The 14,492-nt window shown below is 35.8% G+C and overlaps 1 protein-coding gene across 1 annotated transcript in view; it reads left to right on the top strand.

Moving 5' to 3' along the window:
* Nucleotides 1-5,853: 5,853 nt before the first annotated feature.
* DNAH7 (dynein axonemal heavy chain 7) overlaps nucleotides 5,854-14,492 on the top strand; it is a 255,045-nt gene continuing 246,406 nt past the window's right edge. Inside the window, exons 1-3 of the mRNA XM_012776948.2 lie at nucleotides 5,854-5,931; nucleotides 12,780-12,888; nucleotides 13,958-14,099. Of these exons, the coding sequence (XP_012632402.2) occupies nucleotides 5,854-5,931; nucleotides 12,780-12,888; nucleotides 13,958-14,099 (329 nt within the window). The remainder of the gene's footprint in view (nucleotides 5,932-12,779; nucleotides 12,889-13,957; nucleotides 14,100-14,492) is intronic.

Below are 14,492 nucleotides of genomic sequence, written 5' to 3'. Positions count from 1 at the left end.
TAGTTAGAAGTTTTTCAGTAAGTTTTTGAGAGCCTATGATGAATTTTCCATTTAAAATCTTTATACCTAAGAATAAGTCTGAGAAAAGCCATACAACACCTTTATGAAGAATATTACAAAATGGTTGCCAGAATCTAAATAAAGAAGTATAGTGTATTCATAAAATAGAAGAGTCAATATCATAATGATGTCAATATCCTCAAAATTATTCTAGAAGGTCAATGTATTTCTGGCAGAGTCCCAAAAAGTTTCATGCAATGTGGATCCTAAAATTCACATGGTAGAAATAAGGTCAAGATTGTTTATCATAAATTTTAAAAACAGTAAGGTAGAGGGAATTTCCCTGTAGATTTCAAGACCTATTATGAATCATATAATTTAGACAATGTGATTCAAATTTTTTACAAATAGATAATCCAGTGGAACAAAATAAAGGGATAAAAGCAGATGCACGTATATATGTTATATATGTATATTATATATACGTCTGTGTGTTTGAGTTACATGACTAAGAATTATGTGCATGTACACTAAAAAATGCCCAAAGACATTCATTGAGACATCTTTTGTAATAGAGAAACATTGGAAATAAGCTAAATATTCATTGACAAGAGAATGGAATGGATACATTGCATTATATTGATAAAGTATAGTACTATACATCTGTAAAACTCAGTGAGAAAGTATATCAATAGTGATAAATTTCAAAAACATAATATTAAAAAAGAGCAGTTTTGAGAAGGATCAAATGGTGTGACATCATTTATATAAAAAATGAAGTTTTAGTCATGGAGAAGGGAAGTGGGGCCAAGTAACCTTTGGACACTAATTAGATTTGGACAGATACTCAGAAGATATGACCAATTCCCAAGTGAATTATCTTGGCACTCTTGTCAAGAATCAATTGCCCATAAATGTATGGATTTATTTCTGAACTCCTAATTCTATTCCTTTGATCTGTATGTTTATCCTCATGCTAGTACCATGCAGTCTTTATTACTGTAGGTTTGTAGTCAATTATGAAATCTGAAAGTGAGAGTCTGCCAAATTGTTCTTTTTTTCAACTTTGGCTTTTCTGGGTCTCATGTGAATTTTATGATCAACTTGTTAAATTCTACAAAAAGGTAACTGGGATTTTGAAAGGGATTGTGTCAAATCTGTAGATTATTTGGGGGAGCATTGCATCTTAATAATAGTAGTCTTCCAATCCATGAACATGAATTGTCTTTTCATTTATTAAGATTTTTAACTACTTTCAATGATGTTTTATAGTTTTCTTTGTATAGGTCTTTTATTACTTTTGTTAAATTTATTCTTAAGTGGTTTATTCCATTTGATGCTATTGTTAATGGACTTGTCTCTTAATTTTAATTCTGTATTGTTTATTGTTAGTGCCTAGAAATACAACTGATTTTTGTGTATTAATCTTGTATCATGTAACCTTGCTGAACTCATTCATTATTCTAATAATTTTTTTGTGAATTACTTAAGATTTTTCTATATACAACATCATATCATCTGTAGAGTATGTTTTAAAATATTTTGGATGATACGTACTTTGTAGTAAACATGGCAAAATTTGATTGAGCCAGTAAATTTTAACACTAATGGAGTAAACAGTTTTGTTTTTTCTTGTTTTTCATGCAGGATAAATCAACCAGCAAAGAAAAATCTAAGACACCAGTGAGATTTCTACCACAGCTGTCTACGGTAATTTACCATTATACCATTATACTTTTTTGCTTTAAAATAATGTTATTTATTGGCTTTTCAAAGTTGAAAATAAGTTATTGAATTTCTGATTTTAAATTTAATGCTCAATTTGATTCTTTTCTGATGGAGAAATTCTATGAGGTACATGTCTCAGGAAAAATAACTATCTTGATAAAGTAACTGTAAGTCCTAATTCCTAGTATGTACATAATATTTGAGTACAAGTTAGATTTTTATTGTAGTAAGGTTTCCTGTCTGTTATTATGTTGGTGTAACTCATAGAAGTTGAGTTTAAGTGGCATTTCAATGTAAACATTATTTGTTTTGAAACATTTTAAAAGCTCAGAATGAACTGTATAATGAAATTTGGATTGCTTCATGCAGAAATGATTCCTAATATTTTGAAATGAAAAATTCTTTAAGTTTAAAAAAACTTGAATGAAAATTTTAAGTGAAGGATCTTGGACATTTCAAAGTATGTGATTTAATTGTGAACCTATTTGCATTGACAATAGCAAGATTATCACAAGTTCTACAAAATAAAATCATAACATGTCTTTTAGCTCTACAGATATCTAAAGTTTTTTAGTTTATAAGTAAAAAAAGTGAATTAGACATTTTCTCTTTAAAATTTAACAATTTTCTTTTTTTTTTGAGACAGAATCTCACTCTGTTGCCCTGGCTAGAGTGCCATGGCATCAGCCTAGCTCATAGCAATCTCAAACTCCTGGGCTCAAGCAATCCTTCTGCCTCAGCCTTCTGAGAAGCTGGGGCTACAGGCATGTGCCACTATGCCTGGCTAATTTTTTTCTGTATATTTTTAGTTGGCCAATTATTTTCTTTCTATTTTTAGTAGAAATGGGGTCTTACTCTTGCTCAGGCTGGTTTCGAACTCCTGACCTTGAGCGATCCACCCGCCTCAGCCTCCCAAAAATTTAACAAATTTTAAAACTGAAAAAATATTAGTTTTTCCAATATGTTAAATTTAAATTTACTTATTGAATTAATATTCAGTGGCTGAGATAAATAATCCTTTCTAGTCAGCAAAGCATATAATTAATTGTCTAAAATGCTTTTGTTGGCTGATTTAAAACCTTACATTGTGCTCATATTTGATTTTATCTTGCATTTTTCTACTGTATCCTTTGAGTTTTATGTCTTTTAAGAGAAATCATATTGTAAGAGGTATTTATAAAAATAATCCATAGATTTAAAAAATTTTATTTGAATATTAAAGTTTACACCTGTATAAAAGTTCCCTGGCAGTAATTAAGACCCAGAGTGATTTTCATGAGAGATCTTCATGCTTCTAGTGGTGACCCAGCACTGGTGGCTCCCAGCCTCTGTGGAGCTGATGACCTGATTTCTCACTTTATGCACACCTCACTCAGAGCACTCCCACAGGTCTTAAATCCTTTATGGTGTAAGATGAGAGGTAAAGAATGAAAGGAAAGCTGTGTAGGAGGCTAGGGTTAAGCAGAGTGTTTTGACATTTGTAGTGGCTCCAGTATAATTAGACCATGTTCGAATTGCCTCTGTACCCTGGTATGAAAATTCCAAGGCACTTGGACCAGACATCCCAGAGCCTTTCCTGTCTATTATTTATAACATCACTCTTATCAGGCCGTTGTCACACCTTCATTCACCTGAAAGGGAAGCCTTCAATTCTGAGAACACCCATTTCACTCATTAGCTTGAAAATGTTGTGCTCGTGTTCCCCTTCCCATTGTGTGGTCCACTGGGAATTGTAGAAATAGAGCCATTTGGGGTATAACATTGTATGTGTATGAAACATTTCCCTAATCTGGTGTCTGCACTTCGGGAAGTATTGTTGGAAGCTTATTATACTTCCCGCCATCCCCCATTTCCTTTTTTTCTGGTTATGCTTTTTCATTTATGGTTAACCATTTTGTAATTTTATAATATAAAGATAAAATGACTTTTAAAGTCAGTTTACCCAGCTCTAAAGACTGATTTAGTAGATGGAGGTGAGGTGAGGGTGTATAAAAGTAAGATAGGTAGGAACACACACACATTATATCCCAGAAAGAATTTAAACAATAAGGAGTGCTATACACATTCAGAGATCACCTGCAATTGGAGGTAAGAAATAAAATCTAGATTTTGATGCTAGTCTTAAAGAAAGGACTGGATTTTAATAGGGAGATATTGAGGAGTATATTGGTGGCTCTGCTAGTCAGGGCAATTAACACTAGCTGACGAAACAGATGCCCAAATATCAGAGACACCCCATCAAAATCTAGTACATATTTTATACTTAAAAATGTCTTTCTTCAGGGGAGCCAGATGCCAAGTGCTCAGTAGCTACAGGGGGCTAGTAGATACTGTTTTGGACAGCATAGCTGTAAAGAGCAGAAGAATAGCCTATGTAAGGAATAGCCACCCCTCTAGGTCTAAGGGAGAGTGCTCAAGGAACAAACTTGGAAGGCCCATTCCTTCCTCAAAGCTTAGATGCAGACCTCATGGGAGATGGTGTGGCTGTGGTCCACTGGATGGCAAAGACATTTGCTGAAGTGCTCTACGCTGGGGCTGGGAGGGAAAAAACCACCTGCTGGGATGCTAAAGTTTGAAAGGAAGTCTCTCTCTGTGGTGTAAGTGGAACTTGAAATAAAATTATAGAAAGACAAATCTCCATGTAAAAAGGTTTTATTTGGGAATAATGTACAAGAAGGAAGGTTACAATCCAGGGCATACATACAGACCAGAGTGGCCTGCAGTGTGTCTAGAGAACAAAAGAATAGGTTAGGGCCTTATTAGGGAAAGAGAAAGTTATACAAATTGTTTTGAAAGTTCACTGGCACTGGCAGTGTCTTAGAAGAGCTGGAGAGTTCTGATTGGTGAGTGTCAGTAGTTGCTAGGTAGGATTTATGATCTTGGAGTTGTGGTTAGGCCCTTGCATTTTGGTTTGGGTTTTTGAGACAGTATGGAAGGCAGGTGTCCTTGTCTAAGTCACTAGCAGTCCTTGTGTGGCTACCTGACTTTGTGGTAGTTTCTGTTATCAGGCAAATTGTGCATGAGAGCACTCTCTCTATGTCCTTTCCTGGCTCCATTTTGTCAGGGTTTGACACAAGTGACCCATTTTGAATTTGACACACTACCTACAAGGATGCCAGTGACACTTCCTGGAGGGTGTCTGCCTCTGTGTTAGCCACACAGCACAGGTCGGAAAAGTGCCCATGCACAAGGATGCTGACTGCTGGCAGCCATGTTATAGGATCAATGATAAAAACCGCTGGAACCAGGAAGAACACCCCTTCGTCTTACAGGGTCCCCTTAAAACCTTGATAATATTATGCCCGTTGTCAAAGGAAAAATATTTTAGGGTGCTGTCAGATATCCCAAAGGAGAATGAAAGGGCATATTTGGAGCTGAGAGGCAAAACACAACTGGCAAAAAGCACAGCTTATACTACCTACTTTAGAGATCAAAGTGTCATTCTCAACAGTGTTTTTTTCCTCTTACCTAGATGAAACTCCTACCGTGGAATTATTCTCCACTGCAAAGGAGATAGCAGTAGTTTTCTAAAGTTACTGCTAGAAAATACAAATGTTACTTATGGCAACTTGAGGATGCATCAACCTGAATATATTTTCACCTTAGAAAGTAGACTATTCTGGTCTGTCAATAAGGACAAAAATATTTTAGTGATAAGAGAGGAAAGGTAAAGTTGAGTATGTCCTGGACACTAAACAGGTTCAGATAAATTCTCAGAAGATGTGATGAATAAAAGGCTTTGAATACTTTTTTTTTTTTTTTTGAGACAACAGTGCTTCATTCTGTCGCCCAGGCTAGAGTGCATGATCATAATTCAACACAACCTCAGACTCCTGGCCTTCTGCCTTGGCCTCCCAAAGTACTGAGATTGCAGGTGTGAGCCCCCATACCCAGCCTTGTATACTTTTTAAACCTTTCTGATAAGTATTGTAGGGTAGCATTTTTCTTTATTTTCTTGCTCTAAAGAAAACAACTCTAAGACCAACATTGAGAGTTTTAAAAGTAGTAAAGTATATCTTTGAACATCTTGGATAATATGTGTTTTACTTTATAGTATACACTCTGTAAAATTTGGTTGAGTGAATCAATTTTAGCAATAACAGAGTAAACAGTTTTGTTTTATTCATGTTTTTCATGCAGGATAAATCAGCCGGCAAAGAAAAATCCAAGGCACCAGCAAGAGTTTTGCCACAGTTGGCTTTGGTAATTCACCTATATATTCTTATTGAATTTTTGCCCTTTTGCTGTGATACAAAAGATTTCTGAGATCTTAGCATCCTTTTTTATTATTTTGACTATAAATTATCATTGCCCTGTGGAAGAGGCAATTAACGAACATTTTCAGTTGATAGAGTACTTATACAAGTTAGTTTTTTACTGCAATGGGACTGACTGGGAATTATGTAGAGTTTAATGCTTACACTCTTGTGACTCCTGAAAGTTAAATTTAAGAGGAGGTTTAATGCAAATATTATTTCAAAAATTGTGATAAAATATATATAACATAAAATTTATCATTTTAACATTTTTTAAATATACAGTTCAGTGACATTTAGTATATTCACATTGTTGTGCAAACCTCACTACTGTGCATCTCCAGAACTCTTTTCATCTTCCAAACTGAAGCTCTGTATCCATTAGAGAGTAACTCCCTATTTATCCCTCCTTCAGCTCCGGCAAAACACTATTCTGCTTTTTGTCTCTATGTATTTGACTACTCTAGGTAACTTATATAAGTAGAATCATACAGTATTCGTCCTTTTGTGTCTGGCTTATTTCATTTAGTCTTTAAAGTTCATCTAAAGCATTATTTTTTTAAAAAATATTTTAAAAGCTCAGAGAAAACTAGCAGGTTATTAAGTATGGAATGTCTGATTTTGTTCAGTTCTAAGTTTGACAGTTGATATCTCTGACATTTCACTTTGACACTCTGTTTTAATAATATTATTATTATTTTGAAGGTACATCCTATTATTTTAAACACACATTTTGGCTTATAATTATCTTTCACATTTTTTTAGAGCAACTTTTGTGAAACCATGGGTAACACAAAAATTCGTGTTATTTTTTTTTTTTTTATTTTGGCATATTATGGGGGTACAGATTTTAAGGTTTCAATAAATGCCCATTTCCCCCCTCCCCCCAAAAGTCTGAGTCTCCATCATGACCATCCCCCAGATGGTGCACATCTCACTCATTATGTATGTATATACCCGCCCCCCTCCCCCCTCCCACCTGCTCAATACCCTATTACTGTAGCACCTATGTGTCCACTTAGGTGCTACTCAGTTAATACCAGTTTGCTGGAGAATATATCTGGTGCTTGTTTTTCCATTCTTGGGATACTTCACTTAGTAGTATGGGTTCCAGCTCTAAGCAGGAAAATATATGATGTGCTATATCACCATTGTTTCTTAGAGCTGAATAGTACTCCATGGTATACATATACCACATTTTATTAATCCATTCTTGGATTGATGGGCACTTGGGCTGTTTCCACAGCCTTGCAATTATGAATTGTGCTGCTATAAACATTCGAGTGCAGGTGTCTTTTTTGTAGAGTGTCACTGGATCATTTGGGTAGATGCCCAGCAATGTGATTGCTAGATCAAATGGTAGAATCACTTGTATCGCTTTAAGGTATCTCCATATTGCTTTCTACAGAGGTTGAACTAGTTTGCAGTCCCACCAGCAGTGTAGGAGTGTTCCTCTCTCTCTGCAACCACGCCAGCATTTATTGTTTGGAGATTTTTTGATAAAGGCCATTCTCACTGGGGTTAAGTGATATCTCATTGTGGTTTTGATTTGCATTTTCCTGATGATTAGAGATGTTGAGCATTTCTTCATATGTTTGTTGGCCATTCTTCTGTTTTCTTTAGAAAAATTTCTGTTCAAGTCCTTTGCCCACTTTTTAATGGGGTTATTTGATTTTTTCTTCCTAATTTTCGTGAGTTCTAAGTATATTCTAGTTATCAGTCCCTTATCGGATGCGTAGAATGCAAAAATTTTCTCCCATTCTGTAGGTTGTCTGTTTACTTTCATGACTATTTCTTTGGCTGTGCAGAAGCTTTGTAGTTTGATCATGTCCCATTTATTTATTTTTGTTGCTGCTGTGATTGCCTTTGGGGACTTCTTCATAAACTCTTTGCCCAGGCCGATGTCTAGGAGAGTGTTTCCAACTTTTTCCTCTAGAGTTCTAATAGTTTCATATCTTAGGTTTAAGTCTGTTATCTAGCGTGAGTTGGTTTTTGTGAGAGGTGAAAGGTGTGGGTCCTGTTTTAGCCTTCTACAGGTGGCTATCCAGTTTTCCCAGCACCATTTATTGAAAAGGGATTCTTTTCCCCAGCGTATGTTTTTGTCTGCTTTGTCAAAGATTAGATGGCTATATGAGGATGGTTTTATATCAGGATTCTCACATCTGTTCCACTGGTCAATATTCCTGTTTTTGTGCCAATACCATATTGTTTTAATTACTACAGCTTTGTAGTATAGTTTGATATCTGGCATATTAATGCCTCCCATTTTGTTTTTGTTGCCTAGAATTGCTCTTGATATTCGGGGTCTTCTTTGGTTCCATACGAAGCGTAAAATTATTTTTTCTATATCTGTGAAGAATGCTGATGGGATTTTAATAGGTATTGCATTGAATCTGTAGATCAGTTTGGGTAGTATAGACATTTTGATGATATTGAGTCTGCCGATCCACGAGCATGGTATGGATTTCCATCTGTTTACATCCTCTGCTATTTCCTTCCTCAGTGTTTCATAGTTCTCCCTGTAGAGGTCTTTTACGTCCTTGGTTAAGTAAATTCCTAGGTACTTTAATTTCTTTGTTGCTATTGTGAAGGGAATTGAGTCTTTGATTTGGTTCTCAATTAGATTGTTGTTGGCGTATATGAATGCCTCTGATTTCTGTGTATTGATTTTGTATCCTGAGACTTTACTAAATTCATTGATCAGTTCCAGGAGTTTCTTGGTTGAATCTTTGGGGTTTTCTAGATACAATATCATATCATCAGCAAAGAGTGAAAGTTTGATCTCTTCTGCCCCTATTTGGATACCTTTGATTCCATTTTCCTGTCTGATTGCTGTAGCCAAGACTTCCAGCACTATGTTGAACAGAAGTGGAGATAGTGGGCAGCCTTGTCTGGTTCCAGTTCTAAGTGGGAATGCTTTCAATTTTTCCCCATTCAGTATGATGTTGGCTATGGGTCTGTCATATATGGCTTGTATCATGTTTAGGTATGTCCCTTCTATGCCTATTTTCTTAAGTGTTCGTATCATGAAAGGGTGTTGAATTTTGTCAAAAGCTTTTTCTGCATCTATTGAAAGAATCATGTGGTCTTTGTTTTTGCTTCTGTTTATTTGGTGAATTGCATTTATAGATTTACGTATGTTGAACCATCCCTGCATCCCTGGGATGGGTTATTTTTGAATATAAGTTCTATCATGGAAGCAGTGCAGCTCAAAATATCAACAAAGTGTTTGGGAAGGATGTGGCTAATGAACATACAGTACATTGATGGTTTGAGAAGTTCCATTCTGGTGTTTTAATCTTGAAAATGAGCCATGTGGGCAACCTGACACCAAGGTGGATAATGATGGGCTGAAAGCTATAATGGAAGTGAATCCTTCTCAACCTATGCGTGAATTAGCAGCAAGGTTTCATGTTACTGTTCCAACAATATTGGACCATTTGAAACAAATGGGAAAGGTAAAGAAGCTGGATAGATGGGTTTCACATGAATTAAATGAGCATCAGAAGAGAAATCATCTCAAAGCTTGCCTTTCTGTGGATAATCACAAGGGTTTAACACAATAATGGATAAAGATGAAGTGCTGAAACACAGTCCAAAACTGAATATTCATCAAAAAAAACTAATGGTATCTGATGGTCTAGCACTGTATTATCCACTACAGCTTTGTGAAACCTGGCTAATCGATTACAGCGGATGTCTACTGCAACCAGTTGGACGAAATGATTAGGATACTTATGATTAAGCAGCCAAGATTGGCCAATAGAGACAGACCAATCCTCTGGCAAAACCACATGTTATAAAAAAAACTCTGCTCAAACTACAGAAGCTGGACCTGGGAACTCTGTCAAGAGAATACTCATCCACCGTATTCACCAGACCTTGCACCAACTGACTACCACTTCTTCCAGGCTTTGGACCACTTCTTGCAAAGAAAAATATTCAATTCTTGACAAACTGTGGAAAACACCTTTCATGATTTCATCGCCACTTATTCTCCAGGCTTCCTCGCTGCTGGCATAAGCAAGCTACTGTTTTTTTTTTTTTTTTATTTTTTTATTTTTTGGCATATTATGGGGGTACAGATTTTAAGGTTTCAATAAATGCCCATTCCCCCCTCCCCCCAAAAGTCTGAGTCTCCATCATGACCATCCCCCAGATGGTGCACATCTCACTCGTTATGTTTGTATATACCCGCCCCCCTCCCCCCTCCCCAATACCCTATTACTGTAGCACCTATGTGTCCACTTAGGTGCTACTCAGTTAATACCAGTTTGCTGGAGAATATATCTGGTGCTTGTTTTTCCATTCTTGGGATACTTCACTTAGTAGTATGGGTTCCAGCTCTAACCAGGAAAATATAAGATGTGCTATATCACCATTGTTTCTTAGAGCTGAATAGTACTCCATGGTATACATATACCACATTTTATTAATCCATTCTTGGATTGATGGGCATTTGGGCTGTTTCCACAGCCTTGCAATTATGAATTGTGCTGCTATAAACATTCGAGTGCAGGTGTCTTTTTTGTAGAGTGTCAAGCAAGCTACTGTTAAGATAGAAAAACTGTGTCAATAATTTGGGCACATACTTTGATTAATTGTATTGCTTCTTGTTCCAGATAAAATAAACTTTTGATTCAAAAATCAGACATTTCATATTTATGACCTAATATTAATATAAAATTGAATTTGTGTTGCTTTTTAAAAATTTTTTTAAGACAGATTCTCACTGTGTCACCCCAGGTAGAATGGAGTGGCATCAGTATAGCTTACTGCTATCTCAAATTCCTGGGCTCAAGCGATCCTCTTGCCTCAGTCTCCCGAGCTGGGACTGTAGCTGGGACATCATGACGCCTGGCTGATTTTTCTATTTTTTAGTAGAGATGGGGTCTTGCTCTTGCTCAGGCTGGTCTAGAACTCCTGAGCTCAAGCAGTCCTCCCTTCCCAGGCCTCCCAGGGTGCTAGGATTATAGGTATGAGCCATTCCCCTGGTCTGTTGTTTTATACAGAGAAAATTCTTGATAATTTGAAGTGAAGGACATTTTTTTCTCAGAAAACTTGAATTAACATTCTCAGATTAATTATCTTGAACATTTCAAAATACATATTTTAATTGAAAATATACTTCTATTGATAGTGCCAAATTATCACACCATGTCTGTAGAATTGAGCCATAGGATGTTTTCCCTGCAATATTTATCTTAAATTTTCTAGTTTAAAAGACAAAGATCTGAAATGGAATAGACATTTTATTTTCTCTTTTGAGATTTAACAAATTTTAAAACTGAAAAAAAGAAAAATTGCCCTTAGTTTGTTTTGTCTTGTTAGCATACAGATTTAGAAATGTGAACATAATTTAAATTTACTTATTGAGTGTCTGTGGCTGAGATGAATAATAATCCTTTCCTGTCAGTGAATCACATCATGATCTAAAGTGCTTTTGTTGGCTGATTTAAATTTGGTTTTATGTTCATATTTGGCTATACCTTGCAATTTTTCTTTAGCATTCTTTGAGTTTTATATGTTTTAAGGGAAATTGTATTTTCAAGAGATGTTTAAAAATATAATCCATTGGATTTAAAAAAAACTATTTTCATTTGAATACAGTATTAAGTTTTGCACTGGGATAAAAGTTCTCCGGCAGTAATTAAGACCTAGAGTGAGTTTCATTACAGACCATGCTTGTGGAGGTGATTGCTGTGGTTGAAATCAAGGGTGACCCAGCACTGATGGCTCTCAGCTTCTTGTGAGCTAGTGACTTGATTTTCACCCTTTCTGCACACCTCCCTCAGAGCACTCCCAGGAGTCTTAAATCTTTTATGGAGCAAGATGAGAGTTGAAGAATGAAAGGGCAGGCGGAAGGATGGAAGAACACTGATATAAGTTTTCTTAGCCTATTTTTTACAAGAAGGACCTGAAACAAGGACTTGTGTGCAGGTAGTTTATTTGGGAAACAGGAGTAAGGGATTGGGGAGAGTAAAACTAGGAAGAAGGAGAAGCCAGTGCAGGCATGGCCTATCAAACTGGTTTGAATTTGAAAGGAAGAAACAGACTAAATTGTCACTGTTAAAAAATATGTAGATTTTACACTATAATCCACTTCTCTGGGTTTATTGAAGAACCATAGTCTCCAGAAACAGTAGGTCTGTGTCCTGGTATTACAACGGTTGGCTTGAGCTAATTAGTCATTGCCTTTTTAGAAGATGTAGGTGCTCTCTTGTCTGCCACAGTCCCCACCACACTCTATTGTTTCCCAGCACTGGATCTGAGTGCCAGGTACCTATCATCACTAGCTTTTTCCCTCTTTATGATACCTGCCCAGATTGTGTATGTAGAATCATTTGTAACCCCTGCCTTAAATGATGAAATAAATATGTGGGTTGCCAGAGCAATCTGGGGCAGTTTAAAGCTATGAGAACAGGAAGACTTTTGGAGCTGAAATGCAGAGGGAACTCATTAGCATTGGAGCCCAGCAGAGAGCACCTCTCATTTAAACAGAAGGCTTAAAGACACTTGTCAGTATCTGGGGATGAGTAGACTTTTGGAGTGAACACCCCAATTTTAGGTACAGGCACCCACACCAAACCAGTGGCAGGACTTTTGATAACATCCCCCAAATGGTGCACACCATGGCCATTCACAGGCTTGAAAAAGATCTACTATTGAGTGTTTTCCTTCCAGATGTCCTGATCTGTTTGAGAATATGTCTGTGTTTATAAATATTCATGCATTTCATGAAAAATGTTTTTTTCTGGCATTATTTGTTAATGCTATTTAAATTTCCTATTTTAGGTGAGTTCAAAGCCCCAGTGGCAGCAGGCAGCTCCATCATTTAATTTGAATATAAAAAAGGATGATGAGACTCCAGAACAATTTAGTGTTAAAAATGAACAGTCCTATGGTAAGCACTTTAATATTCTAAGTTAGATTTAAGGAACATTTCTAGAGAAAAGCACCATATAACATTTAGTTTATAGAGTGATGGAATTATAAAACCAAAATGACACTTATGTCAATTAGAAAAATTTTCCCAAATGTTTTTTCTCATAAAATAATTGGTTCCAGTTTTTAGTTATTTTAGGCCATGGTAAATAGTATAGGATTTGAGATGTTTAAAATAAAACTTTGATTTATTGAAGTTATAATTTACCTCTTCATCAAAGACTGAGAAAGTTTTTCTAAAAGCAATTTTAATAAAGTATAAGCATTACTTCCAAATTAGTCCTTTAATGTTTTTATATTTAAAATTTTTTTTTTTGGAGACAGAGTTTCACTTTGTTGCCTGGGCTAGAGTGCCGTGGCGTCAGCCTAGCTCACAGCAACCTGAAACTCTTGGGCTCAAACGATCCTACTGCCTCAGCCTCCAGAATAGCTGGGACTACAGGCATGTGCCACCATGCCCAGCTAATTTTTTCTATATATATTAGTTGGCCAGTTAATTTCTTTCTATTTATAGTAGAGATGGGGTCTTGTTCTTGCTCAGGCTGGTTTCGAATTCCTGACCTTGAGCAATCCACCCGCCTTGGCCTCCCAGAATACTAGGATAATGTTTTTATATTTTGATTCATTAAATATAGTGTTTATCAGATTGATTACATTTAATATTAACTTTTTAAAACATGGTTATTTAAATTTTCTCAAATAGTTTTGTTATTTTTTTATAATTTAATCTTGTTCATTTTTAAAAAGGGTTCTATATAAATATATTAGTAATTGAAAATTTTGTTAGCATATTAATCAAAATATAAAATGAATCAATTGAATATTCTTGAAATACTCAGATGTTTCTATTTATGATGATACAAAACAAGAGTAGTTTAATTTCCTGATAGCAAAAAGAAATGAATTATACTTAGAATTAATTGAGAACATATTTTTTCTTGAAAGGTGATTTAGCATTTTATTCTAAGCACTTAGATGTTTTAGCTTACTTTTTAGATGAATTATTTGTGACTTTTTTTAACTTCAAGCTGAATACATGGAACATGTTGGAAAAAAACGAAAATTATGGGACCAAGTTGATGATGCTGGACCATCTACTTCCAAATCAAAGAGCAAATCTCCACATAAAGAACGAGAAAACTTTAGAAGTACTCTTGTTAATGTCATTATGTAAGTTCAATAAGCTAACCCATCTGTGTTATGCTTGCTAGAGCCCCTAGGACCTTTTTATCTAAGAATGTAACACTTTTCTGCATCTCTAAGGATGCTTCAAGGCTTGTTGGAGTGAGGCCAGAGTACAAATAATGAAAGAGATGGAGTTTATTAAGTACGCCCCGCTTTTAAATATGATGATTTGTAAAGGTACCAATGTTAATACTTTGATGCTGGCCGAGTAAGCAGAATTTTGGGGAGTCCTGGGTATAGCCAAGGTGCCTGGTGGAAGATTTGGACAGTTTTTTTCCCCCCATCTTACCTGCTCAGGTGATGAAGTGACTTATCTGCTGTGTTAGTCTCCTTGTGTAGAAAGGAAATTGAGGTGAAATGGTCAGCTGTGTGCTCAGG

Source organism: Microcebus murinus, chromosome 8 (genome assembly GCF_040939455.1).
Source record: "Microcebus murinus isolate Inina chromosome 8, M.murinus_Inina_mat1.0, whole genome shotgun sequence".
Classification (NCBI taxonomy): domain Eukaryota; kingdom Metazoa; phylum Chordata; class Mammalia; order Primates; family Cheirogaleidae; genus Microcebus; species Microcebus murinus.
This window is presented reverse-complemented; position numbering and strand designations above follow the sequence as displayed.